The 27,996-nt window shown below is 34.7% G+C and overlaps 1 protein-coding gene across 1 annotated transcript in view; it reads right to left on the bottom strand.

The window, feature by feature from the left end:
- The window catches only part of LOC149557748 (varicose-related protein-like), a 45,461-nt gene extending 31,288 nt beyond the window's left edge, over window positions 1–14,173 (bottom strand). Inside the window, exons 1-4 of the mRNA XM_089832271.1 lie at window positions 12,908–14,173; window positions 5,170–5,219; window positions 4,932–5,088; window positions 4,521–4,748 (exon numbers count right to left, since the gene is read on the bottom strand). Coding sequence (XP_089688397.1) covers window positions 4,521–4,748; window positions 4,932–5,088; window positions 5,170–5,219; window positions 12,908–13,627 — 1,155 coding nt within the window. The 5' untranslated portion in view covers window positions 13,628–14,173. The remainder of the gene's footprint in view (window positions 1–4,520; window positions 4,749–4,931; window positions 5,089–5,169; window positions 5,220–12,907) is intronic.
- Between the last annotated feature and the right edge of the window lie 13,823 nt (window positions 14,174–27,996).

Raw genomic sequence — 27,996 nt, forward strand, 5'->3', positions numbered from 1 at the left:
GTGTGTGTGTATATATATGTATGTATATATAGTATGTATGTGTATATATATAGACATACATACATACATACATACATACATACATATATATATATATATATATATATAGTATGTATAGTATGTATGTATATATAGTATGTATGTGTATATATAGAGATACATACATACATATATATATATATATATATAGACACACACATACATACATACATACATATATCGTCCTAAAAAGTAAGCATCTAGTTGCTCATTTTAAACTCCATTTTAACATGTATGGGTTCCCACATTGATTTCACCTCCTTCTAGCACTTATACATCCTTCAAATCAACTTTATTTCTTCAAAACTCAACGTTGTCCCACTTTTGTGCATGATTTCCCATTTTTCCAGCTATCACGTAGTTCATCTTCAACCAAGGTGCATTACATGTATTTACGGTTTTCTTGCCCTGATTTCTTGGTAGACTAAGACTTTCATCACAACCCTTTTTGGCACTCCACCAAGTCCCAGACAAAACTTCAAAAATTATGCCTAGACTACGTCAAATAAGTCAGCCTTATCCTAGAGCTTTATTCTTTAGTGGGCTCCGAGCTCAATTCAGGGGTTTATCATCCAGATCTAATATTGGGGTCCACCCTATGATGAGCCCTGAAATGTGTATAAAAGGAGGCCTCCCCTCCCATTTTATCCCTTACACACCTACAACTCATGGTCAAGAAACATCCACATGCAGTCTATTATTCATCCATTATGCAGTCTAAAGATTCAAGTACAAGCAGGCATCTATTTCAAGCATTCAAGTGCAAGGAATCTATCAAGCATTTCAACTCTTCATTCCATCATTTCCATCATGCATTCAAGGCATTTCTTTCCTTATATCTTGCTTCTTTCCCCATTCGGAGATCAAGCAAAGGAGTTTGCAATCAAGAAAGAAGAACTTCATTCATCCATCAAATCTTTTTCTCCTCCTTTGTCAATTCAACATTATGACAAACTACAACATCCATCATTCAAGAATTTGTTTTCATGATTTCCTATTGGGTTTTTGCGGAGTCCAAGCTATTGCATCAACAGTTATGATCATCTTCAAAGAGGAATCGCATCATTAAGATATAAGGTGATTTATGTTTCAAATCTAGATTACATTTCATCTTTCCTTGTGCAATTTCAATTTCAAGGTTAATTCCTATATAGGAGCTTGTCCAAGGCAAGCCCATTTTCCCCAACACTCTCCCCTTCATTTTTGTGTGCAGGAACAATGACAGAGATTTGAATCTAGATCAGGAATATCAGAACCACTTACAAGACCTCTACAAGTTTCATTTGTTTCAAAGTTAAAAGAACTAAGTCAAAGTTCTAGAACATAGTCCAAGACTAGGTCAAGTAAGACAGAATTGTCCTTTGGGTCGGTTTTTACTGAAAAAAGTTACAGGCATCAGAGTTCCAAATCCAAAATCTTACCTGATTGACAGCTTTGCGACAATCAAAATCAAATCTGAAGGTCAATATTCCTGTTCTTGTTTACAAGGTGAGCTCATTCCTCGTATTTTCCTCTTACACTTACTTTTACATATCAGATCTATATTGTTTTCATCATTTACATCTCAGTCATATCACATAATCACAGTTTATTTAATAAAATACCCAAACCCCCCCTTTTTAGATCTTGCATTAGCACCCTTTTGTCCTTTTTGGGTTGTGCTAACCAAATTAGCTTAAGGGTGGGTTTGTATTCCAATGCATGATAGGACATTGGCGAGAAATCTACATTCTAGCCATTCATATTTATATTGATAGACCATGGTTTTTATGTTTAAAACTATTGATATAATGTTGCTATATTCATTTATACTTCTTCTGCTGTTGGCAGTCTCATTGTTGTAACCCTGCAGTCCCATAGACCTTTTGTTGGTCTTTTGGTGGACATTAATATCATTATCTTATCTTATTATCATTATGTTAAACTAATATTGTAAATAGTAATTCATGATTTATTTGCATATTGTCATTTTGCCATCAATTATTGACATATCTCTCTCTTTCCATAATATCTTAATGTATTTTTAAAAATTCACACACGCACGCACGTGCACACACACACGCACATTTAAAGAACTTGTAAATTGTCATCCCCTAGTTTCTGCTCTTAAGGAAACATCAAGAAACCATATAATTCAGCAATCAAGCATCACTCTATCAAATCAATGTTCATTCAATCATTATCCATAAATATGTCAAATCAGCATTCATTACATCATCATTCATTAATCATCTAATCAACAATCACTTAATCATTGCTCATCAACAAGTCAAATCATATGATCCAAAGGATACATTCATGCATTTATCATTCATTCAACAACCAATTGAATGATGAAGTCCAATTTGAATAGACAAAAGTACAGCAATCTAAAATGTTAAGGAAAGTGATTGATATGCAATAGTACTACATTTACTATTTATGTATATATATGGTAGGAAGATGCAGTACTACCGATCTTCCCTCATTAAGTAAACCACCCAACGAGTTGGATTGCTTGTGGTCCAAGGGGTCAGATTGACTTCGTTGGTTGTTTCACACTCTTAAGTTTAATTGAGGAAGATAGTCACCAAGCATCCTACCATGAAATATAAGATTAGTGATTATTAGTGATTATTCATTTAGTTTTCATACAGCAATTATATTAGGAATTGGTAAGGAAACGTAATAAGGAGATGAAGGAATAAACGTCCACTCAATGAAGTAGACAACTCATAAGTTAAACTGATTGTGAGCCCCATTGAATTAATTGCTTGTAAGTAGTTTGATTGACTTCATAGTTTGATGCTCTTGGGCTTAACGGTGGAGGATTGTCTTTGAACATCCTATGGTGCCTCACCCTCAAGTTTCTAATATGATTGATGCTATGGTGTGCATGTTTACAATTACAATAGGAAACATTGGCTTGATATTAATTGATTTATTATCCTAAAAATAATTAATATTGTATAATCTAGTGAAAGAATACTCTTCTAAATAAATTATATTTTTGGATTAGTTATTTTTTGGGGCAAAATTAGGTATATACCAAAATGAGACATTAAAGTGTCATGCCCCATGACAACACGAACAAGTTATTACAAAAAAGATACTAAATTGCACGATTAAAAAGATGAAGAGATTCCTCAATAGTAAATACCCATTGTTATCCTTAGAGAATAATCTAACACTTAGTACATATTGATCGAATGATTCTAAATGCTAGAAGGTTGTCCTTTCAATGCTAGTTAGTTACCGTTGATTTCATCCTAGTGAATAGCAAAGCAAATCTTTGCTTAAAAAACCATAAACCTTTGCATCATGCTTGGAAGGGGTACAATGCTTCCTTGTAAGATCGTATCTCTCTAAATTGAAGGTCGTGACCATATCGCTAATGATGATGTAGAAGGAGGAAATCCACTGCTAAAAGGTATCACAAAATTATAAAGAAAATAAGTAAAGGAAGAATTAAGGAACAAAATTAAGGAAGAGCAAAAGAATAGTTATATTATAGTAGCAATTAGATTGTTCTATGAATATAGTAGAATTATAGGCATATTAATTTGTTCATGCCTATAGTGATATCATTAGGAATCTAGGATCTATTTAAGTAATCTAAATATTTCCATTTATTATATATAAGGGATTTGTTTAAAAACCTATTTGGAATTCAAAGAGTAGCATTGTAAATAGGAACAACGGCTAGACTTCCAAGTTCACAAGGACCCAAGTATACCACCAGAGAATGTTATGCTCATGGGCCAAGGGGCTTGGTGTACTATTGGGCTTGAGATGCCACCAAATACACCATCCAAAGATATAGCATTGTAAATAGGAACAACGGCTAGACTTCCAAGTTCACAAGGACCCAAGTATACCACCAGAGAATGTTATGCTCATGGACCAAGGGGCTTAGTGTACCATTGGGCTTGAGATGTCACCAAATACACCATCCAAAGATAAATGATATACTTGTATGACAAGGGGCTTAGTGTGCCATTGGGCTTGAGGTCACATCAAGTATGCCCCTCTAAAATAGATGATATGCTCAATGGGTCAAGGGTCTTAGTGTGCCCTTCAACTTGAATACCATAAGTACACCATCCCAAAATGGAATCTAGTGGGCCAAGAAGCTTAGTGTATCCTTGGGCATCAGATCACATCAATTAACAAGCCCCAAGATAGATTTGATTTTTTAAGTTTAGCATATATCATGGAGATATATATAGGATAAGGCTGCTGCAGTAGCAGTAGCAAACAGGATAAGGCTGCTGCAGTAGCAAACAGGTGACAATGCAACCCTTGAGCACTAAACAAACATATTCAGTTTTTCAAGAGGTATTAATTCTGAGCACTAAACCTAATGTTAGAACTTTTGAATACAACCCAAATGTTATTTAATCCAGAATAAGGGTAGCAATCACACAAAAACTTGAAACCATTTCCAAACCACAAATGCAAAAGTTAAAAACTGCTGGTAAACAAAAAATAACACTTCCTACCATTCCATCCTTAGATGCTGAGGCTAGGCAAGTCACACTCCAGTGACATATGGACAAATCAGTAACATCATCCTCATGTTTTCCAATGCAATTAACACCTTCAATTGGACTTTCTATTTGGAATTTAACAGGATCATCAGTTGAAAACCCACCACCAGGTGCAGCAGATCTTGTTTTTGCAACATCAATTTTCAGCACATAATTGCTAATTCCCACAAACAAAATATCCTGCATGCATCAATTAATAAACTTATTTCCCAACATTAACAATAGTCATCAAAATTTAAAACAAAATGAAAGAATCAAAACAAGTACCAAAAAAATTACAAATGTACTTCAGTCTTCCTTTGGGTATCATAATATAATGTTATAGTCATTGAAATAAACATCTAACCATTACCAGAGAATTACCTGCTGCTGAGGATGCCAACATACTCGAGGATAGACAGATTCCCATTTCCCAAGGATCTGGATGCCCAAAATAATTTTTTCTGTTATTTGTTGCTTATCATCCTCTCCTAGGCCTTCCTCAATTTTCCGTATGAAAATTCTTCCATCTGAACTTGAACTGTTAATCATAAGGAATTCAAAAATGTATCACACGGAATTGAAAATTACTTTGGAAGTAATGAATTGATTTTAGTAATACCTGACTAAGAGATGCACATCACTGGAAAAGAAGGCCATATCAATCACCCTCTGCCACAATAGAACTCCAAATATCTCAAAATTCATGGACAATTTGCATGAAAATTTTCTAAAGAACTCAAAAAAAATGCAGCACAAATGCCCAATGTAACAACAGAAAGCACCAATACAAAGAATTTAATTGGCTTTTCCAAAGAAAGATCTATTAAATTTACCATAGCCAAGTCAATTAACCATTATAAACTCTTATCTAATAACCACGCAAACAAAATGAAGAGAAAGCATGCATAGTCCAGTTTGAGTGAAAGGCGGGCAATGAAAAGCGAAGCCCCAACTTGAACATATCCATGCAATGTGGATATTGTACAGTCTTCTCATTTTCATACAAAATTAAAAGCTTGCATGTAGTGAAAGAGAGAAAAATAAGAACCCATGAGGGTAGACTTTGAGAAACTAAAACTAGAAAATTAGAAAAAAAAAAAAAAGGTTGAAATGAAAGAGTTGATTGAAGAGAGAGAGAAAAACAACTAGAACTACAAAGAAACATTCATTGAAACCACAGTTGGCAAAACTCAGAGTCGGCAAAATCGGCAGACCAAAACATTTTGACTCAATAAATTGACAATTCACCCAATTTTTTAAAACGTGTTTTTTTATAAATTCAAAGACAAATAATATCAATGAGCTCAAAAATGTATCATATTAAAATTAAATGATTTGAATCAAATTGAGTAAAAAAATCCTAATACATTAGTTAGCTGGCGACTATTAAGAATTTATGACAATTGTCTTTGATTTCAGCACCATAATTCATAAATTGAATAATACAACATTTGACAGATTTCATCTATCCTACCCTACTAAAAACTTGAAGGGAGGTTCTAATATTTCCAGTATGTAAAAATTAAGAGGTTCATAAATTGCATACACTCTATCCAAGACTAGTGAAAACTAGAAGAGAGATCTAATATTGGCACCATGTTGTCACATCTTGCTCAATGTTCAAGGATATGTTTGTGGCTTCAATATGACCAAATCAATTCACTCCTCTGATTTAATATCTACTTTTATTGTGCACATCCGAAGGTTGTAATGTATTTTGAAATTTGTATACTCGGTGTGATACATCATCATTGATCAATGATATTATGATAGTGATAGAGATTATTGCCTAGGTTGTTGATTCTAGTTTACCCTACCAAATCAAATTGTTGTATGAGAAAATATCTCAATAACCAGTGGAGTTTTAGAGTAGAGTTCTAAATGGGGTCAAGGGTCGATGCCCCTAGTAGGGCTATGGGAGAAATGCCAACAATGAATTGAGGGCCAACACCCCTAATGGGGATCTAGGGACAACAACCCTAATGGGGTCAAGGGTCAATGCCCCCCTCACAAAGCCTAAGGGCAATCAAATTGTTGTATGAGAAAAGATCTCAATAACCAGTGGGATTTCAGGATAGAGATCCAAATGGGATCAAGGGCCAGTGCCCCTAGTAGGGCTATGGGAGAAATTCCAACAATGAATTGAGGGCCAACACCACTAATGGGGATCTAGCGACAACAACCCTAATGGGGTCAAGGGTCAGCACGCCTCTCACAAAGCCTAAGGGCAATCCTGTTGTGATAGAGCAAGATCAAGGGGCCATGCCCCTAACACCAAGCCAAAGATTAAGGCTATTGAAACCACAGAAGCTATGTTACTTGGGGACACATTGCTAGTATTCTTTCAGGGGTTCACAACCCGAAAATGTTTTGGGAACAAGAGATGCCTAAGGGATTTTTAACTTTGACTTCTAGAAGAAATTTGACTCTAACTCTCAAAATTCACAAATTTAGCATATGAATCTAACCAATCCATATATTTAAGGTTATGTTATATTTAAGGTTATATTATGTATAAATGGATGTTTTATCCATGTGTTCATATGAATATTTTAAATTTCTACATATATTTTAATTTTCCTTGTTGTTATATCAGTTTTCCCTTTGTCAATCCCAAGCTATGCCCAATTTGGCAAAAGAAATTGTCATCTTGAAAAGTCATCCCTCCATTCCCTATCGTACCTGTCCCTAAAACTTGGTGTAGCTTTGTACACAACTTCTTGTCACACAACATTTCACAATTTTATAGTTGTCAATCAACTTTGTTGGTTGGGTAACGTTGTCTTAGAATAACATAGGTGCATCTTCAACGATGAAGAGCAAAGGGTTAGGGTTTCTAAGTCATCAAAAGGCAACGAGGGGGATGATGGATATGAAGGAGATGATGGGGATGAGAGTGATGAAGACAGTGGATGCCTTTTGAGCCTTCATTTGTTTTTGACCAAAACCGATCGCGCCTATGTTCACCACTTGAGCTACCTCTTTGTTTCGGGTGGATGCGGGTTGGGGCTATGAGAAGTTACTTCCTCCTTTGGTCATTGGGCTTCTTCGTTTGTGATTGTCTCCTTTTCCAGGGCTTTTTTCAAGTGGATTAGGCAGGGGGGTGCGTGGAGTGTCTACACCAGTTTGTGTTGGGGTTTTTCTCCATTTTCTATCCCTCTAGCTCATTGTTAAGTGCAATATGCTTTTGGGTGCCCATGTCTTGGGTGGTAGGGGTAGTTGCAGTTTTGAGAAGGGGTTTTTCTCCTTTGTTTTGTTGGGGTTTGTTCTTGCAACTACTTCATTGCCAAGTTTCTATGATTTGGCCTTTTTTAGTATTCCCCAATTTTTCTCAGCGTTGTTTCATTGGGAAGTGTTATTAATTGGTTGATTCCTTCTAGATGTCATTTCTCTTTTGGTGGTTGTGATCTCTATTGCGGGGGGATTTCACCTTTTGGTTTTGTGGCAATTGAAGGATTCACTAATCCTAATCTCTTCATGGTTGGTTCCTATTGAGGTGGAAGTTTCTCTTGAGGTGGAGGATAAACTTATTTTGGAAGCTTGGTCCTAGCCTGCGGAGGTTTGGAGTGTTCTGCGAAGGATTTTCTCTCTCACTGGGCCTCTTGGTGACTGGTCGGATCTTGCCAGGTAGTGGTGTGCCTTTAATCCTCCTCCCTACTTTCCCTATTGAAGTGGGTCTTTTCTTTTTGAGGATGGGTAGGAGCTCCTTTGACGTGTTGGATTTTTTTGGGTGGCTATTGTTGGAACAGCCTTTAATACCTTTGTCAAAACCCTTTGTTTTCTATTGGGCTAGATTGCTGGTAAAGATATATTTTTCTGCAGGATGTTTGGCTTTTGTGGTCATTTCTTTGGAATGATTGGGTTGGATGCATTATGCTTCAACTATCATGGTTAAAGTTGGAAGTGTTGCAGTTTGTGGCTTTGTTTACCCAATTCAGAAGGCTTTGTGCTCTTTGTTTTGTGTTTCACTAAGAAGGATGCTTCTAATTCTCAAGGGCCCTTCCCAGTGGAAGGATGTTTTTGCTTGTGGTAGATAGCCAGTTTTGGGTTTTCCCATTCCCTGGGTAAAGTCTAGACCTCACAATGACAACAGTTTTGAGGGGCATAATTGGTTGGTTTCGGTGGTTCAAGGTGCCTTAAATTCTGTCTTACGGTTTGGGGAATCTCAAAACCCCTTTGATTTCTACTTTGTAGAGTGCTCTTGAGTGTGGCCAGCATTTGTTGCTGTATATCTTTGGGCAGCCTGGTCTTTTCTTGTTTTTATTATTGTGGCTGCAGATCTTTAGTCTTCGTTTAGGCTGCTAGACTTCTTGTAAAATCCGTGGCAGAGTTTCACTTTGATGCGATTCTAGATCCCTGATAAAATCTATTTGTAAAAGGGGGTTTCGGAACCCCTCAAAACCTGCTTTTACCTTAATCGAAAACATTTCACAATTTTATCACTTAAGAGAGATATTAGGTATTTGGCACATCTGTACGAAGAATATTTGCTTGTTACAAAATGTGACAGATGGTCCATGCATTTATAGTAAAATCATGACCTTTATCTAACTATTTTTTCTCATTTTTACAATGTTTTTGTGAAATTTAAATTTCTCTAGCGAGAAAACATGGGAAAAACTTGTTTTGCAAAGAACTATCCAAGTTTTTGGCAGCTCAATAACTACTTGTGGAGTATATCAATTCTGATTCAAAACCTTGCAATTGATTAATGAGTATTCCAATTATCAGCTAGGCAAAGGTTAAGATAAAGGAAAAGGAAGGCCGAGTTGATGATTCAACAAGAAACAATAACCAAAGGTGAGAATATTGATGAGGGTCATTAGTCTGAGTCATACATGAAGTAGAAGTGTTTTTTCCATTGTCATGAACAAGTGGACTAATATTCAACATTGGCCATTCATCAATATTATAGTTACATGTCCTACTAATTCATTTTTCTTAGAACTATTGATTGCTCTAGAAAATCCAAGGATGTTGATTACCAATTTGATCTTTTGAAGTAAGTCTTAGAGAAGGATGGGTTTTCTAATGTTTTGCAAGTTGTGAAAAATTCAACATTTTTTAGTTGTTCCGACGATTGAAAGCCTTAAGAAACACAGTTTTGGACTCAACATTGCATACATGATTTAGCCTTTTGAGTAGTAATTTGAAAATCACTGACCTAACAGATTGAGCAAAGACAAGAATGGCCAAAGCTAGAAACGTGCAAATGTTTCTTTGGAGCCATCAAAAGTTAGTTGGCTTAATGGTTGAAATTTGAAAGGGCTTAAAAAAATATTACAAATGTTTGTAAGTAACCATCACACTTCATTTCCATTATTTCATTCTTAGTCAAAGAAACAATTCCTCAAGAAAACGGGACTAGATATGCTAGCTATTTTTTTTCCTAGCTAAAAAGTTGAAGATGCAAGATAATACAATCTTTGGTGACATGTAGAGAATGGGAAAGTGAGCTCAATCAAATACAAAAGAAAAGAAGAAAGTGAGGATCAATTGTTACATAAGAAATTTATATTTCATATATTTGTGCCTTGCTTTGATGAAACTAGGTGGTCAATTGTTACATAAGAAATTTTCATTTCATATATATGTACTTTCTTTTGATGAAACTAAGTGGTCAATTGTTACATAAGAAATTTTTATTTCATATATTTGTACTTTGTTTTGATGTTTATTATTTTAAATTTAATTTTTAATATTGCTATTGTCTTTATTCTTTAAATGTTGTTTGTAGATAAATTTAATCTATCAAAACACTTCTTAGGTAATCACATCTATCAAGGCAAACTCTCCTTGCATTTGAGCAATTTAAAAGACTTTTGACAACATGCTATATCAAATAAGCCATGCAATTCCCAACAAGGATCTTGGCTTACAATTCTATGAAGAGCATATCAAACCTATTGGTGCAAAGCAGTGTAACAGAATAAACACCCCAAAAACTGATATGGTTGCCTATGCTTTGAATCCTAAGTTGTACACCTAGCCTAATTCTTCATTCTAAAACTAATGGGGTATTGAGTGCCCCTATGGATGCCCTTCCTAAAATGTATAACACTAAAGAGGGAACCATACTTCAAGAAGAATAGCTCCAACTATCCAATCCACAAAGTCCTACAATCAGCAAACCCAAGGCTAGGCCAGATGGTGCCACTGTTGCACCAAACCACACAAAAACTCATAGGATGGCTTCTGGACATACAAAAGTTGAAGCAGCTCGTTACTCCTTTGTTTTCATAGATTGATAGTTCCTCTATTACAGAGAGCAATTGGTCCATGTATGGCAATTGGTCCATTTATGGATTCATAAACTCAATCAATTGGAACAAGCTTACCTCTAAAACAAACAAATAAGCTAGTTATTCATATAGCCTTGAGAATTCAAGATCAGCAAACCACTAAGTATCAACTAAAAGAAGTTGATCCTAGAGATGTGGGGCACATTGACAAGGAGGAGCAACAAGGATTGGTTGGGCTTCTATTAGATGAACCATAGCTTCAGGTAAAGAATGACACAAATAGTTCTTTTGATGATGCACAATTGCATTTTGGAGTTTTAAGACTTTGAGTTTAGACTTTAAAAGTGTAAACTTAAAAATTTGAACAAAGAAATTGAAATCAGAAATTATATTTTTGTTAAACATTATAATGATCTATCTCTCTCTCTATTCACATACCTCACGTCCCCTCCACTATTCCCATACCAAACACTAAGGAACACAGCTATTATACGATGTCGGCAAAGAGAATCATGTTTTATTCACACAATGTTGATGTATTCAGATCTTACATCAGGGAAATAGTGTGGAGTGTTTCTTTAAATAAAGACCATCTTATGGTGTTAGTGTAAGGTACCTCAACGATTTGATCTATTTCCGAATATATATAAAGTTTCTATTATTTTATGCAGGCTTGTATCAAAGACGAACTTGACCAAGGATTGCTCTTTTAGAAACTAACCACACAAAGAAATTATTCAAATTCATTTCGTACCATTCAGCATTTTCCCATCACTTTTCACCAGTGTTCATTAGACAAATGGTGGAAAATTTTATACAGATATCCCAATTTATGTTATTCTAAGATATTGCTTCTGATACTTTTGAACTAGAATGTACACCTTACAATTTATTCAGTCTTTTCAATTCGAGAAACTTGTGTAGATGGTGTGTTCAATTTGTATTAAAATATCATGTCTAGGTAACAGTATCAAGCTCATGCAGCTACCAGTCTCTATTCCGTCGTCCACTACATATTTCCAACCGTATTGTAAATTGACAGATAAATTCAATCTCTGACATATCATGATTCACCTTTGAAAAAACATATTTCAATTTGTGCTTCTCATTTTCTTCCCAATTCTAATCATATATTCCTCCCGATTTCAATAATTTATTAAGGCTCCAGGAATGAACATGAAGATATCCCTATAAGTTCAATTGCCCGCTGACACAAATTCATGAGTTCAAATATGGTATGTCAGTGCAGTTCCTAAACTGTTGATAACAACACAAGTAACCACTTGGAAGAATACAAAGTAATGCTATGTTTCTTAACAAAAACTGTGCTTCCACTAACCTACTGCAACTATATTTTCCTTTTCAATTGAGAATGGAAATGAACAATAGAGGTATTGAAACTCAGTAAGCTAATTCCCTTTGACCCAATTGATAATGGAAAAATCATCTACAATAGTCTACTGCAGCTACATTTCTTCTACAGTTGCAGATGCAAGTAAAAAAGTTACAAATTACAATACTAAAACCTTATAGTGTCAGAACCTTATTTTGATGTTGGATTCTAAACTTTTACTTTTTAATCAAAATTAGAAAAACGAGGACTTTCTCTTCTTTTATAAGAGAAGAGAAAAAGGAAATTAGAGATCATTTTCAGCGATTTACACATAATGCCCCCTAGATCAGGAGAATTATCAAGGTTGGAAACTATTTTGCCAACATATAGAATAGAATACTCATTAAAACAAAAAGATTTATGTACTAAATTTGAGAAGAAAGCCTTATAAGCGTACAATCACTGATGGTATTTGCAAATTTCAAATATTTAAGTAGATTTTATATATATATATATAATTATGTCTTAATCAATACATTTAGTTAATTACTAGAGTTCTTTTAAATTAAATAAAAACAGTACTAAAAGACCAAACTAAATCATGTGAACCTCTTCAAGTGAGGCACTTATTTTCATTTGAGTTCATCGTAGCAAAGGTCAATCTGTACTCAATCAAACGAAGTAACCCTTTCTCCGGCCTTCAAAATTAAAATAACAATTAAGCATTGCCTCATCCTCAAAAGATTCAAAATAATTACAATACATGGATCAGAGTAGCATACCGGTGAGTGTCCTCGAAGCAATGCCCTGAGAGCAGTGTTTATGTTAAGAACCCGAATGGTACCAGTACGTAGGCCATAGCAAATGTAGTTCCTGTTAACAGCAATCTGACGGCCTCCCACCAGATCAGGGTCTGAACCATAAACAGTAATAGGGGAAACTTCAAGCTGAGGTTGTGCTTCGCCGGGCAAACGAAGATCGATATCATACACAACGTGGTCTCCATGGAGGTGTCTCCCTCTGGGCAGCTTAGTACTCAATAGTCTGCTTGGGGTACGCTGAGGAGAAGCCAGATTGACGGGAGGGGCTGTTGGTGCAAAAGCCTGGGGAAATGGCGGCTCCGATGAGGAGGCGGAGGACGATGTCGATGATGTGAGAGCCGGGGTAGATAATTCCATGGAGCTTGGCGAAGATTGGTTATTACCAACCAAAGACATTAGTCTTGCAGCTTCGGAAGGACTGGGATTTAACCTGAATTGCGGGGGAGCCTGTGAATAATTCATATAAGAAAGATTATTGTTTTGATACATGGAAGGAGGAAAAGGGAACGGATTACTAGAAGTTGCTGGAGTTTGGTAAGGAAAATTACTAGGGTTACCGAAAGCAGGAGGAAATGGGTACTGAATTTGTGCAGGAGGAGCTAAATTGGCGGGGTTTCCTGGCTTGAAAAAGTTTTGCATATCATAGCCTCCTGGATTGTTGTTATTTGCCGCAGAACCCATCAAAATGATAGCAGCATGGATTTATTACAGCCGTTTAACAAAAAAACTAATCTAAAATAAAAGAACTATAAAGGGTTTTACAGCAAGGATGCGAGACACCTACTAGAAATACAAATGTCTAAGCCACAATTCCAAAAGGGTTTTTACAGCATGGTTTCGAGACAACTATTTGAAAAATTGTTAGTTAAGTTAAAAGGAAGAGCTTCATAGCATGGATACAGGACAACCATTTCACGAAACGTTTGAGCCAAAAGCACAACCAAAAAACGAGGGCTCTTACAAGGCTCTAATTAGCAACAAAATTCCTTCCTCTATTTTGCAGGTTAAGTTCGTAGCAAAGAAAAACAAGGCCGGCAAAGTTTTGAATGAATCTTTCGGACAATAAAAAGACGCCCAAAGGAGTTATTCAGCAGAAAATTTGCAGAATTAGCTCCAGAATCAGAAGTAAAGATCGCCGGACCGAATTTAATGAGGAGGCCTGAAACCTGAAGCTTTTCGTAAAGATTTGGTCACATTAAAATGTGCGGTGGTTTATATATTTACGACGGAATATGAAAAGATGGAAATAATATTTAAAAAGAAACGAAACAGGCGAAAAGCGAGAGAATCCTGCTTTGCAAACGTCAAGTGGGGCTCACTTTTTGTAAGTTTTTAATAAGTGGTAGTTCAGTTTTTTTTGTTTGTAATTATAATTGTTATTATTATTTTATTTTATTACTATTTTAATTTATTATTATTATTGGTATGGTGATCTGTACTTGGGCCAATGTGAAATATATTAATTTTATCTTATAATTTTGAGAAAACTTTAAGCTTAGGTTGGTCTAATAATTTCATTTTTTTCTAAGGCATATCTAGTTTCTTCATTAAATGTTCTTATTTTGTATTAACAAAGAAATTAGGAGAAAATAATTTATTGGAGGTGCTTAGATTTTGAAAAGATTCCTTAAGTTTCATGAAAGGAGCTCTCAAAAAATAGAATTAAAGGTTGGTAGAATTTTTAGGAAAATTTTTGAAGTTGTTAATTTCATAGTGAAATGCATTCAAAAGTTTAAACATCAATATTTAAGGAAACTTGTAGTTTCATAAATGGAATATTTGTCTTTCATATTTTGTGCGTTAGGAAAAAAATATCCCTCCAAAATCATTTTTAAGAAAAATTTGATATTTAATATTTTTTTATTAAAATTGCAACATAGCAAGGGTGTTGTCTCTTACTAGACCATAGCCCGAGGCTTGTTCAACTCAACAAGCTAGTGGAGAAAGAGCACAAGATCAAGAAAAAGAAGAAATTGAAAGGAATCGATTCCACCCAACAACAACAACACATAACCACCAATTAAGCTTAACGTTGCCTCTTTGCACTTCCAAGAGTTTTGAGTCACTCTTCCCTTAAGAAATTAAGGAGCTCTTGGTTATCCATCTTACCAACCTAGGAGTCCTACTTCAGTAGGTAAAAAGTAGCGATAACTCTACAACCAAACCAAGCGACATCAATTGTCAATTTTTCTACCTCCTTAATTTTTAAGGTCAAAAAATAAACTCTTCCTTTAAGATTTAACCTCAAGAGAAAGTGCAAGACAATAAAAGCACCCATTAAAGGGGAGAGGAAACCTCCTCTTTGTTGCTTTCAAGACCAACAACCTTCTCAAGGCTCTTAGAAATATGCAAATGGAATCAAGGTTGTCAAACCCCTTTCAAATAGGATTTGGACATCTCACCTTCTTTCTTGCTTTAACAACATCATTAGTATCCAAATTTTCTATAGGAACCAGGTCGAGACTGTTGAGGGTCTAGAAAACCATCAAAGCAGAACCCATTCTCAAGTGTTCCTTGTGCCAACTTGAAAATCATTGGCAAGCTCGCTATAATATGATAGAAGGGTTATAAGGTTTTTCTTCACAACCACATTGTCATTATTTTGGCCCAATAATGTGGTTTGACATTAAAATATCAAGCACATCAGAATGAAACCCCCCAAAATAAGGACCAACCTCACCAACTTCAACATCTATCATGTAACCCTCTACTAGCACCATATTTTTTACTTTGTTAGTAGTATAACCTCCACTTCTTTTATAAACATGGCAATATTCATGGAATTTAATACTTGCCTTTCTCTTCATATAGGCTCTGACACCATCTTACAACTCCTCAAATACACAATTACCTTTGCATTCAAACACGGTTTGGGTAGCATATTGTCATTTAAATTTGCTTTGTGTGGTACTTTATTTTGTTTGACAACATCAATGGTACTTATGCAATTTGAATACTCCCCTTTATGTGTGACAACTTCAACAACATGTATTGTGTACTTGTCACAATTGTTAAGTTGGCTACCATCTCTTAGTTTAATTGGGGTGTTATCTAAGTAAAGCCAACCAAAACCACGAGTGACATGAAGTTAGTGAACATAGGAATGTCATGTAGAGGCATAGCTAGATGGAGTGTCAATTCCACTACATAGCTCCTGCAAACCATTTATTTCATTATATCAACTAAGGGGAGGGTGATGCTATTGGAAAGTTACAATTGGAACATATTGAATCTATTGATGAGACATATTGCTACCTAATCTAAATATCATGTCTATTTTGATTAATGAAGAGGATTTGAGAAATTCCTCATCGTTAAGAGATTGTTGGAAGCTTGAATGTTGATGATATTCCTATGGGGTAGTATTGTAGATATGTTACTATGGTGATATGTTACATTCATGACTGAGTTTGTCATCAATGTCAACATAGCAATTTTCTATGGTATCTAACAGAAGAACGATGAAAAGATCAAGTTGGTACAGACGACTAGTTAAGTATTCTAATTATCCGAGGTTATGGGAGATATGTCTAAGTATCTAGTATATGCAGTTAACGTCAAAAGAAGAAATGATAAGTCTGGAAGAAATTATGTAAGTTTTGGTGATGTTCGTTCTAAGATAGAGTTTACAAGAGGCATGTTTTGGTAAACTTGTTATATCTCTTAGTAGAATTGTTATTCTAAAGATCGAGGTTGAGGATGTGTAGAAGACATGTTGGTGATGACATGGCTAAGATCGCTCATCGTAATATTGCGTGTATGGAAAGTTATTCAAGTTGCAAGGCAGAAGATTAATGTTATCGCTAAGTGTAATGTGTTCTTAATGTGTTCCTATAATGATTAATTGAGAAGGCCTAACAGTCGATTCAGGGAATTATTTTATTGACTCGGTATAAAGGAAGGACATTTTCATTTATCATGATATGGATAAGGATTTTTTTTTGTAAGCAACACAAGAGCGAAATGCAAAGTTAAGTAGAGCAGAGTGGAAGTGAAGGAAACTTCATTGTTGAGGTTTTGCTGAGTGATCCAAGGTTTGATATTTGGATCTAAGGTTCGTGACCTAGCTACAAGTTATGACAGTGTTTGGTTCAGTTGACAAAACAAAGGAAAGAAGAACATAATAGTAAATTACATGTTTGAGCAGTGAGCTCTTCTTATAGTTGAAATTGCATGTTTGGGCAGTGGGCTTTTCTTGCATACATTGTACTACAATTCCTAACAGGGTTGGAATCTCCTAGTAGGGATTTAAAGCCTCCTAATAGGGACTTTATGTACTAAATGTTGTAATAGACTCCTAATAGGGTCCATCCTCTAACAAGGAATATTTATATTAGTACATCATCTTCTGAGCATCATTCCCACCGGGGTTTTCCCTCTAATCAAGGGTTTCCCTAGTTAACATATATAGTGTAATTGTCTATGTGCATCTTATTATGGTTTTTATTTACTCTGGTTGAATGGTTAAGTCTGTTTAAAGAAGATAAATGTTTTAATTGTTGGATAACTAATTCAACCCCCCCCCCCCCCCCCCAGTTATCTTGGTGGACTATTGTTTGTAACAATTGGTATCAAAGCATCAGGTCCTCAAAGATAAAGTTTAACAACTTTGGGAGATCCATGACGAGCATGTTCAAGAAAGATAGTATGAAGTTCGATGGAACAAATTATGACAGCTGGAAGGAAAAGATGAAGACACATATGTTGTGTATGGGTTTGGGATATTGGATCTTGACAAAATCAGCAAAGATAATCATTACTGAAAAGGATTTGGAAACTTGCACTGAAGTAGAAAGAGATATTTTTATGTGCGACATGAGACCTAGAGAATCCCTATTGACTGCACTTCCTGAAATTGAATACAATCAGGTAAAGTCACTTTCTACTTCACATTTGATTTGGAAAGATTTGGAAAATAGTTTTGAAGGTGATGAACATTCTAAGAAATTGAGGCTACAAAGTTGGATTTGTGCATTTCAAGATGCTAAAATGATGAAAGATGAATATGTAAGAACATTTGTAGGCAGAATAACAGAGATTATTTGCAGGTATTAGATCTCAAGGAGGAACCAAAGAACATGATGAAGTTATATGAAAGATATTGAAGAGCTTAACATCGTCATTTAAGCCAATAGTTCAAATGATACAATTGTTGATATCTTGTACCGAATATTTCACAAAGGAGACATTGCTTGGAAGATTTGAAGTAGTTGAGAATGAGCTTATACAGTTCAGAGAATTAACCAGAACTGAAACAACTTTCAGTGCCCTAAATATTTGACCTAGTTTATCAAGGAGCACAAGTGCTAGAGGAGATTTCACTAGAGGCTATAAATATGAGGAAGACAAAAAGATTGAAGGAGTAGCCTTTCTAGTAAGAAGAGAAAAAGGAGGTAAGAAAATCTTTAAATGTTGAACTTGTGATGAATATGGTCATTATGCATCTAAGTGTCCTAAAAGAGAGGAAAAGTATAAAGGAAATTACAAACCTATAAAAGATAGAGAGTGCTTGTATGCAAATGAAGAAAATGATTCCGATGAACAAGCAGTGAGTGCTAATGATGATGAAATTGGATTTGTGGCAATTAAAGAAGAAAGTCCAGAAAAAGTAGCATTTGTGTCACAGGTTGAGAAGAAATCAAATTGGACAATTGATAGTGGTTGTTCACATCATATGACTGGTGATATGAACAAGTTTGTTGATTTTAAAAGTTAGGATGGAGGCATTGTCAGAGTTCGAAACAATGCAACATGCCAAGTTAAAGGTATTGGATCTATAACTCTTGATAGTAAAACTAACACTAATGATGTATATTTTGTCGATGGTTTGAAGCATAATCTTTTGAGTGTTGGACAACTAGTGGACAAGGTTATTAGTTGCAGTTCACAATAAAGACATGCAAGATTAGAGACAAAGATGGAAAGGTAATTGGAACGGGAACCAAATCTAGAGCTAATGTATTTCAATTGAGTCTTACTGAAATTACATGTTTGGTTGATAAGGTAGATGACAATTGGTTATGGCATAAGAGATTTTTTCATATAAACTTTGACAGTATTGTGAAGACTAGTAGTATGTTTGAAGTCAGAGATTTGCCTAAGATTGTAAAGCCTACTAACACAATTTGCAAGGAATGTGTGTGTTGGCAAAGCATAACAAAACTTCTTTTCCCTACAAGAAATTTACTACTACAAAAAAGTTGGAGATTGTACACACATATCTCAGCGGTCCTATGGAGACTAAAGGATTCTATGGTGAAAGGTATTTTATGATTCTAGTTGATGACTTTTCTAAAATGATGCAAGTTGCATTTCTTAAAGAGAAATCTGAGGCATTTGATAAGTTTAAGATATTCAATAATAGAGTTGAGAATAAATCTGGCATGAAGATTAAATGTTTAAGATTAGATAGAGGAGAAGAATTTAATTCAAATGAGTTTAACATGTTTTGTGAAGAAAATGGAATCAAAAGACAATTATCAGCTCCGAGAACCCCTGAACAAAATGGCATTGCAGAAAGAAGGAACAAATCAGTTACAAAAGCAGCAAGAGCCATGTTAGCTAAGAATGATGTATCCAAGATGTTTTGGAGAGAAGCTATGAATACAATAGTCTACACTATAAACAGAGTGCAAGTCAAGAAAGACACAAACAAGACCCCTCATGAACTGTGGTTTGGTCACTCACCTACAGTTAAGTATTTTAGAATTTTTGGGACTAAGTGCTATATCAAAAGAGATGATGATATTGGTAAGTTTGATGCTAGAAGTGATGAAGGTATGTTTCTTAGTTATTCACTGAAAATCGAGGCTTATAAATGCTATAATCTAAGAACTAAGACTATAATAGAAAGTGCAAACGTGAGAATTGATGAGAAATTTAGGATAGAAGAGAGAATATTTGATTACAATTCAGATGATGACGTTGTTACTGAGCCAAGGAATGATGAAGTATTTCTTGAGACTAACAATGATTCGCATAATGAAGGAGAGCCCAGGTAGGAACAAAGCTCAGAACCTTCAATAGAGCCAAGAGTTGCCAAACTCCTACTTTAGGAAAGCATATGATAAAGAATCACTCATCCAAGCAGATCATCGAAAGTCGAGATAAATGTGTGATGACAAGAAGTAAAGTCAATGAAGAACTATGTTTGATATCTCAAGTTGAACCTAAGAATGTAGATGAAGCGTGTATAGATGATTATTGGAAACAAGCTATGAAAGAGGAATTGGATCAAATGGTTAAGAATGAAACACAAGAATTGGTTCCTAGACCTATAGACAAGAATGTGATACGAACTAAATGGGTATTTAGAAACAAGATGAATGAGCAAGGCAAAGTTGTAAGGAAAAAGGCAAGATTGGTATGTAAAGGTTACTCATAGCAAGAAGGAATATACTATGATGAGACCTATGCTCCAGTGGCTATAATAGAAGTAGTAAGATTATTCTTAGCCTATGCAGCACAAAAGAAATTCAAAATATGTCGGATGGATGTCAAGTTAGCATTTTTGAATGGAGAACTTGAAGAAGAGGTATACATGGAACAGCCTGAAGGTTGTCCTATGACATATGACAAGGACATAGTGTGCGAACTAAATAAAGCATTGTATGGCTTGAAGCAAGCACTGAGAACCTAGTATGCAAGGTTGGACAAGCATTTGACAAAGCTTGGGTATAACAAAGGTATGACAGACAATAATATGTATTGGAAAGAAATTGATGATGGTTTGATGATTTTGGTAATATTTTTTGATGATATCATATTTGGAGGAAATGATGAGGAAAGTGAGAAGTTTGGAGAAGAGATGAAGAAAGAATTTGAGATGAGGATGATTGGAGAAATGAAATATTTTCTAGGATTGTAGATTGTACGGAACAAAGAAGGAATCTTTATTTCTCATACTAGGTATGTGAAGGATTTACTTAAAAGGTTTGGTTTGGAAACATGCAAACTCGTTGGAAAACCTATGGTAACTAGACACAAGTTATCTATAAAAGATGAGACACCTACTATTGAGAAGAAGTACAAATCTATGATTGGAGGTTTGCAATGTCTAACTAACACAAGGCCAGATATAGCAAATGCAATTGGAATTGTTGCAAGATTTCAAGCTAATCCCATAGAAGCACATTATGCAGTAGTCAAAAGGATATTTAGATATCTGAAAGGAACATCATAGTTCGAATTGTGGTATGATAGATCTAATGATTTTAATCTAAGTGCTTATATTGATGTTGATTGGGCATGCAATATGGATGATAGAAAGAGCACCAGTGGTGGAGCCTTCTTTCTTGGAGGAAGATTGGCTTCTTGGCCAAGCAAGAAGCAAGATTGTACATCACAAAGTATAGTGGAAGTAGAATATGTTGCAGCATTAAACAATTGCAACCAAGTTGTTTGGATGAAGCAGATGGTGAAGGATATAAGGAGAGAAATCAATGAACCTATTGTTATACATTGTGACAACACAAGCACAGTAAATATGTCTAAGAATCTAGTATTGCATTTGAAGACTAAGAACATTTCTATTAAGTACCACATGTTGAGAGAGAAAATTGCAAAAAAGGAAATTACATTAGAGTATGTGAGCACTAAAGAGCATATTGTAGATATATTCACTAAGCCTCTTCCCAAAGAGACTTTAGAATATTTACGAGGCATGCTAGGGGTTATGCCCCTTCCTACATTAGAGTAGAAGATGCAAGAATGCATCAGTCCAGTGTTACAGAGCACCATTATTGTCTGAATTGAATGTTGATGCTTCTCATATGGTGGGGGGCGGGGTAGGTATTTGTAATGGATAGAGTCATCTACGACTCTTATTGGATGTTGTTTTGAACAGTGTCTTTTGACACTTAAGCTAGTAAGAATTAGTTTTTTCAGAGTTTGATGCAGTAAAGTTGGTTGCTGAAACCTTTGACATTGATGTCAATAGGGGAGAAGTTAAGCATGAAAAACATGTTGAGAAAAAGTACTACATCATGAGAAGATCATGAGCAAGAAAATCATGAGGAGAAGTACATTGTGGAATGACAGAAAACACATTGAGGTATATCAATGAGGGAGAATGATTAATGAAGAGGATTTGAAAAGAAAGATTAACAGTCTTTTGTCAATATTCTTGGAACTAGATGTTTTTCATCTATACTGCCATCAATGTCAAAGGGGAAGATTGTTAAGAGATTGTTGGAAGCATGAATGTTGATGATATTCCTATGGGGGAGTATTGTAGATATGTTACTATGATGATATGTTACATTCATGATTGAGTTTGTCATTGATGTGAACATAGCAGTTTTCTATGGTATCTGACAGAAGAATAGTGAAAAGATCGAGTTGGTACAAACAACTAGATGAGTATTCTAACTATCTGAGGTTATGGGAGATATGTCTAAGTATCTAGTAGATGTAGTTAACATCAAAAGAAGAAATGATAAGTATGGAAGAAATTATGTAAGTTTTGGTGATGTATTTTCTGAGATAGAGTTTACAAGAGGCATGTTCTGGTAAACTTGCTATATCTCTTAGCAAAATTGCTATTCTAAGAATCGAGGTCGAGGATGTGTAGAAGACATGTTGGTGATGACGTGGCTAAGATCGCTCATCATAATATTGTGTGTATAGAAAGTTACTCAAGTTGCAAGGTGGAAGATTAATGTTATCACTAAGTGTAACATGTTCTTAATGTGGTCCTATAACGATTAATTGAGAAGGCCTAACAGTTGACTCAGGGAATTGTTTTATGGACTTAGTATAAAGGAAGGAAATTTTCCTTTATCATGATATGGATAAGGATGATATTTGTAACCAACACAAGAGCAAAGTGCAAAGTTAAGCAGAGTAGAGTGGAAGTGAAGGAAACTTAATTGCCAAGGTTTTGTTGAGTGATATGAGGTTTCATATTTGGATCCAAGGTATGTGACCTAGTCTACAAGGTATGGCGGTGTTTGATTCAGTTGATAGAACAAAGGAAAGAAGAATATAACAATAAATTGCATGTTTGAGCAGTGGGCTCTTCTTGTAGTTGAAATTGCATGTTTGGGCAGTGGGCTCTTCTTGCATACATTGTACTGCAACTCCTAATAGGGTTGGAACCTCCTAACAGGAATTCAAAGTATCCTAATAGGGACTCTATGTACTAAATATTGTAATAGACTCCTAACAAGGTTCATCCTCTAACAAGGAATATTTATATTAATACATCATCTTGTGGGCATCATTCCCACCAAGGTTTTCCCTCTGATCAAGGGTTTCCCTAGTTGACATATATGGTGTAATTGTCTATGTGCATCTTATTATGGTTGTTGTTTACTTTGGTTGAATGGTTAAGTTTGTTTAAAGAAGATAAATGTTTTAATTGTTGGATAACTGATTCAACCACCCCCACCCCCCCCTCTTAGTTATCTTGGTGGACTATTGTTTCTAACACTCGTAACAGTAGCATCTAAAGGAAAGGTTGAGTTATGAAAAGAAAGCTACAATGGACATTTGATTAGTTAGACCTAGATGAGATAAAGTGATTGTTTATGTCAAGGGAGTTAAGCCAAGTTGAGCAATAGAGTAAGAGGCTAAGGAATGTCGAGTGTCAACCGACCCATAGTTAATGCCGAGCAAATATAATGTTGACCAGACATTAGTATCTACCGAGCAAGATAATTGATAGTGAGTTAGAAGCTTTACAACAATCAAGTAATTTAGTGATGACAGAGTGTCAGAATTTAGAGATTGCCAAGTTATAGTATGAGAATGAATTCGAGGAAATCTTGAGATCCAGCCGACTCAGTTGATTTCTTGGGAGAAGTAAATCACGTTGAAGATAAGAATGATGAGTTGGATCATTAAATTTAGGACTAGCAATAGGTAAAGACCTAATAGAAAGATTATAGAGAAGTTTATAGAGGATGATGATGAAGATGGATAGATACAATGAATCATGTTGAACCTGATCATAAACCCTAAGATCTACGATGATTGTAGAACATGGTAAAACAAGAATTGCCTATATAAAGAGGTATAAATTCGAACCAAGAGTGTGAGTGCAAATGTATGTAAGAGACACATACATAAGAAGGTTGATTATAAACACACAAGTGAGAGTGAATGTGAAGCTAAAGGAGTTTTCTTACATAGATGTTGATGTTGATAAGTGAATATGAGCATAAGGCTTAAATGTTGTTGGGAAGAGATTGTTGATTGCTTGAAGGATTTCCCAGCAAATTAAGAACATAGATGACAATGGAAAGCTTATCAGTAAGTTAGCACATGAACCAAATAGATATTTGAACTTGCAAAGTGAGTTGTAATCACATAGATCAAAACCTTTTTTTTTTTTTCTTATCATTGTAAACGATTTGTATTGAAATCCTTTTAACAGAGGTTGATCTAACAGTCATTGAAAGACTTAACAATCTGTGTAAATCCTTTAACTAGGTGACATTCTAATGAAATGATCAAAGTCCTTTGACAAGGCCACTCCTAATAGGGTGATTAAATCCTTCAACAAGGTCACATTTAATTAATGTCAACATAGCGACAATGGTGATGGCTTGGGGCCTTGAGTTAGCATTTCCTGTGGAGGAGGTTGAATGGGTAATGAAGATGCTATTCTCGGTGGACCTAATTGTAGGGATTGATTCCCTACTAGAATGGCCATGGCTAGGATAGGGTTTTGACTATAGTGAATGCCTTGACAATATAGAAGAAGGCATAAAATGTGGAAAATTTGGGTTTGTTTGGTGGCCAACAAGGGTTGAAAGAGGCACCTATAAAGTCAAGATTAAAGTGGCATGGGTAAAGTTGGTGGAGGAAATTGGAAAATTTAGAGAAAGGAAGGGAAGGAAGGTATCGTGTTTCCTTATTTCCCATTTGAAGCAGTGAAGAAGCATGGGGAAGAGGAAGAGACAATGAGTGGTGCACATTAGATTCCCAGTAAGGTGGAGGATTGAAGGGAAGTGGTGGCAGTAAGAGGTGTTGAAATTTTGTTCTGTTTCATTTTTGTTTTCACAAGCCCATAAATGACGATAAGGAAATTTGAAAAGAGCAAGCAATAAACAATGGATTTCTCCAACATAGTTTTGGAAATGTTTTTTTTTGTGAATTTTTTTTGGGTGAAGTAGATTAGGAATTACGTGGTGGGAAATTTTTGTTGACAGAGGCCAAAGGTGGGAAGAAATGACAGGATTGTAGTGTAGCCTCATGGAAAATGATGAGAATCATGCAAGTTGCAGGTGGTGGAAGTGGGGAAAGAATACAAGGACAACTGATGTAAAGCCTTAAAAAGCCTCTTGTTTTTGTAAAGTTGAGATGAAGTTATGAACCATGTAAATGATATAGATGATAAAGTGGCAATTGATGTATACAACTATAGAATGTTCAAGTAGGTGACGTTTAAGTGAAATATATAGAAGAAAGTAAGGCTAATCAATGGAACCTATTTTGAAATATGTAAAAACTCTTTTATTAATAAAATTAAAAAACTATTACTGATAAAAAAAATCTATTGATGAGACATATTGCTACCTAATCTAAATGTCATATCTATTTTGATTGATGAAAGGGATTTGAGAAATTGCTCATAATAATAGCACCTAAAGGAAAAATTGAGTTATGAAAAGAAAGCTACAATGAGCATTTGATTAGTTAGACTATGACGAGACAAAGTGATTGTTTATGTCAAGAAAGTTAAGCCAAGCCGAGCAATAGAGTAAAAGGCTAAGGAATTCCAAGTGATGCGAGTTTCAACTGAGCCACAATTAGTGCCAAGAAAATCTAGTGTTGATCGGGCATTAGTATCAACTGAGCAAGATAATTAATGTCGAGTTAGAAGCTTTATAAGGATCGAGTAATTCAATAATGATCAAGTGTCATAATTTAGAGATTGTTGAGTGGAAATATGGGAATGAATTCAAGAAAATCTTGAGATCCAACTAACTCAAAGGATGATCAAGAAGATGGACACATACAATGAACTATGTTGAACTTGATCATAAACCCTAAGATCTATGGTGATCGTAAAATGATAAAACAAGAATTACCTATATAAAGAGGTACATAGTTGAACCAAGAGTGTGAGTCCAAATGTATGTAAGAGATGCATATAGAAGAAGGTTGATCAAAAACATGCAAGTGAGAGTGAATGTGAAGCTAAAGGATTTTTCTTATGTAGATGCTGATATTAATAAGTGAATCTAAGTAAAAGGCTTAAGTGTTTTTAAGAAGAGAAGGTTGATTGCTTGAAGGATTGCCAAGTGAATCAAGAACATAGGTGACAATGGAAAGCTTATTAGTAAGTCAACACATGAATCGAAAAGAGATTTGAATTTGCAAAGTGAGTTGTAATCACACATATCAAAACCTATTGTTTTCTTTCTTATCATTGTAAATAGTTTGTATTGAAGTGCTTTTAATAGAGGTTGACCTAACATTCATTCGAAAGACTTAACAATCTGTGTAAATCCTTTAACTAGGTGACATTCTAATAAAATGATCAAAATCCTCTGACAAGGCCACTCCTAAAAGGGTGATTAAATCCTTTAACAAGGTCACATTTAACAATGTGTTTTGTAACCTTTAATAATAGGGTTGGCTCCTAATAGAGCTCACTTCGAAATAGTGAAAAGTAGTGACATGTTGCTGGTGGTTTTTCCCAAATTGAATTTTTACGTAAAAATCCTAGTGTCAAACCTATGTTGAATGCTTTATATGTTTTACATTTGATGATGTTTTCATTATGCAAAGCAAGTTATGTTTAAGACAATATTTTTGTAGTAGAGACCGAGCAACAACATGATAGACTAAACAATGAGAATTTATGTTTAAAAGTTCAAATGGTACATATAGACCTTGAGTAACTCATTCACCCCCCCTCACCCCAATTATTCTAAACATTTCTAACAAATGCAACAATTCTTCCTTATGTAATGTAATGCCTACCCCTAGTTTACTTTTCATGTTATATTGTTGAATTCTTTTAAGCCAACTTTTATGATTATGTGTTGTGATTTAGTGGAACTTGGTTACCTAATTTGATTGGATGTTATTTAGTTTATATATTTGAAGAGCTATTCGTTACTTAGTTATTTCATGTGTTAATGTGTATTCTTTAAATGGTGATGCTTTGAATATTCATATACTAATTTTAGTTATTTCATGATGATAGTTAGATGGATGATTTGCATACGGTTTTTATGGTTACTTACCCCATACTTGCATGTGTATGGTGTACGCATATGTTTTACTTTATGTTTGACATTTCTAATGTGCTTGAGGGATGGAGTTGTAGTCACCTGCTAGTCGGAATCTACACGATGTATCACTCCTCGCCATTGTCTATCATATACATACATACATACATACATACATATATACATACATATATATATATATATATATATATATATATATATATGTACCTATTCAACTTTTATGTAGATTGTAGGTATTGGGTATCAACTTCCCTAAATTTCCAGATGAGTGTGCCCTATCGCAGTATCTCAATGGTAAAGAGGGGAGATAGTTCTCGAGTCCAAATCCTAAACCTAAGCCAATTGTCCTAGTATATAGGACAAGTATATGAGTTTTCACCCTTCCAAATTTGTCAAAGTGACGCGAATTCAAGATTTTGACCCTTAAGTTTGAATCTGTACTTTGTTTTATAGATAGGTTTTCTTATTCAAATTTGTGGGTGTGTTGGGATTTTCAGATATATTTAAATCAGATCAAGAGAATATTAAATGATTTAATTTAACAAAAAAAAAATAAAGAAAAATCAAATTTTAATTATATTTAATTAATTGAGAAATTAATTAAATAGAAGAATTAAATTTAAAAGATTTAATTAAAGTTCCAAATTTGGCATAGTTATATTTATTTAATTTAGGATTTTTATTTTAATAATGAGCTCTAAATATTATTAGTTTGTTAAATTAATATATATACTTTTTATATACATCTTGTTATTTAATAAAAGAAAGAGAGAATAAATTAAATAAAGTTTATTTTTAAAACACGAAAAGTTTGCACATGAAATTAAAATAAATTAAAATAAT

Source organism: Cupressus sempervirens, chromosome 5 (genome assembly GCF_028749045.1).
Source record: "Cupressus sempervirens isolate cs-2001-9-10 chromosome 5, ASM2874904v1, whole genome shotgun sequence".
NCBI classification, from domain to species: domain Eukaryota; kingdom Viridiplantae; phylum Streptophyta; class Pinopsida; order Cupressales; family Cupressaceae; genus Cupressus; species Cupressus sempervirens.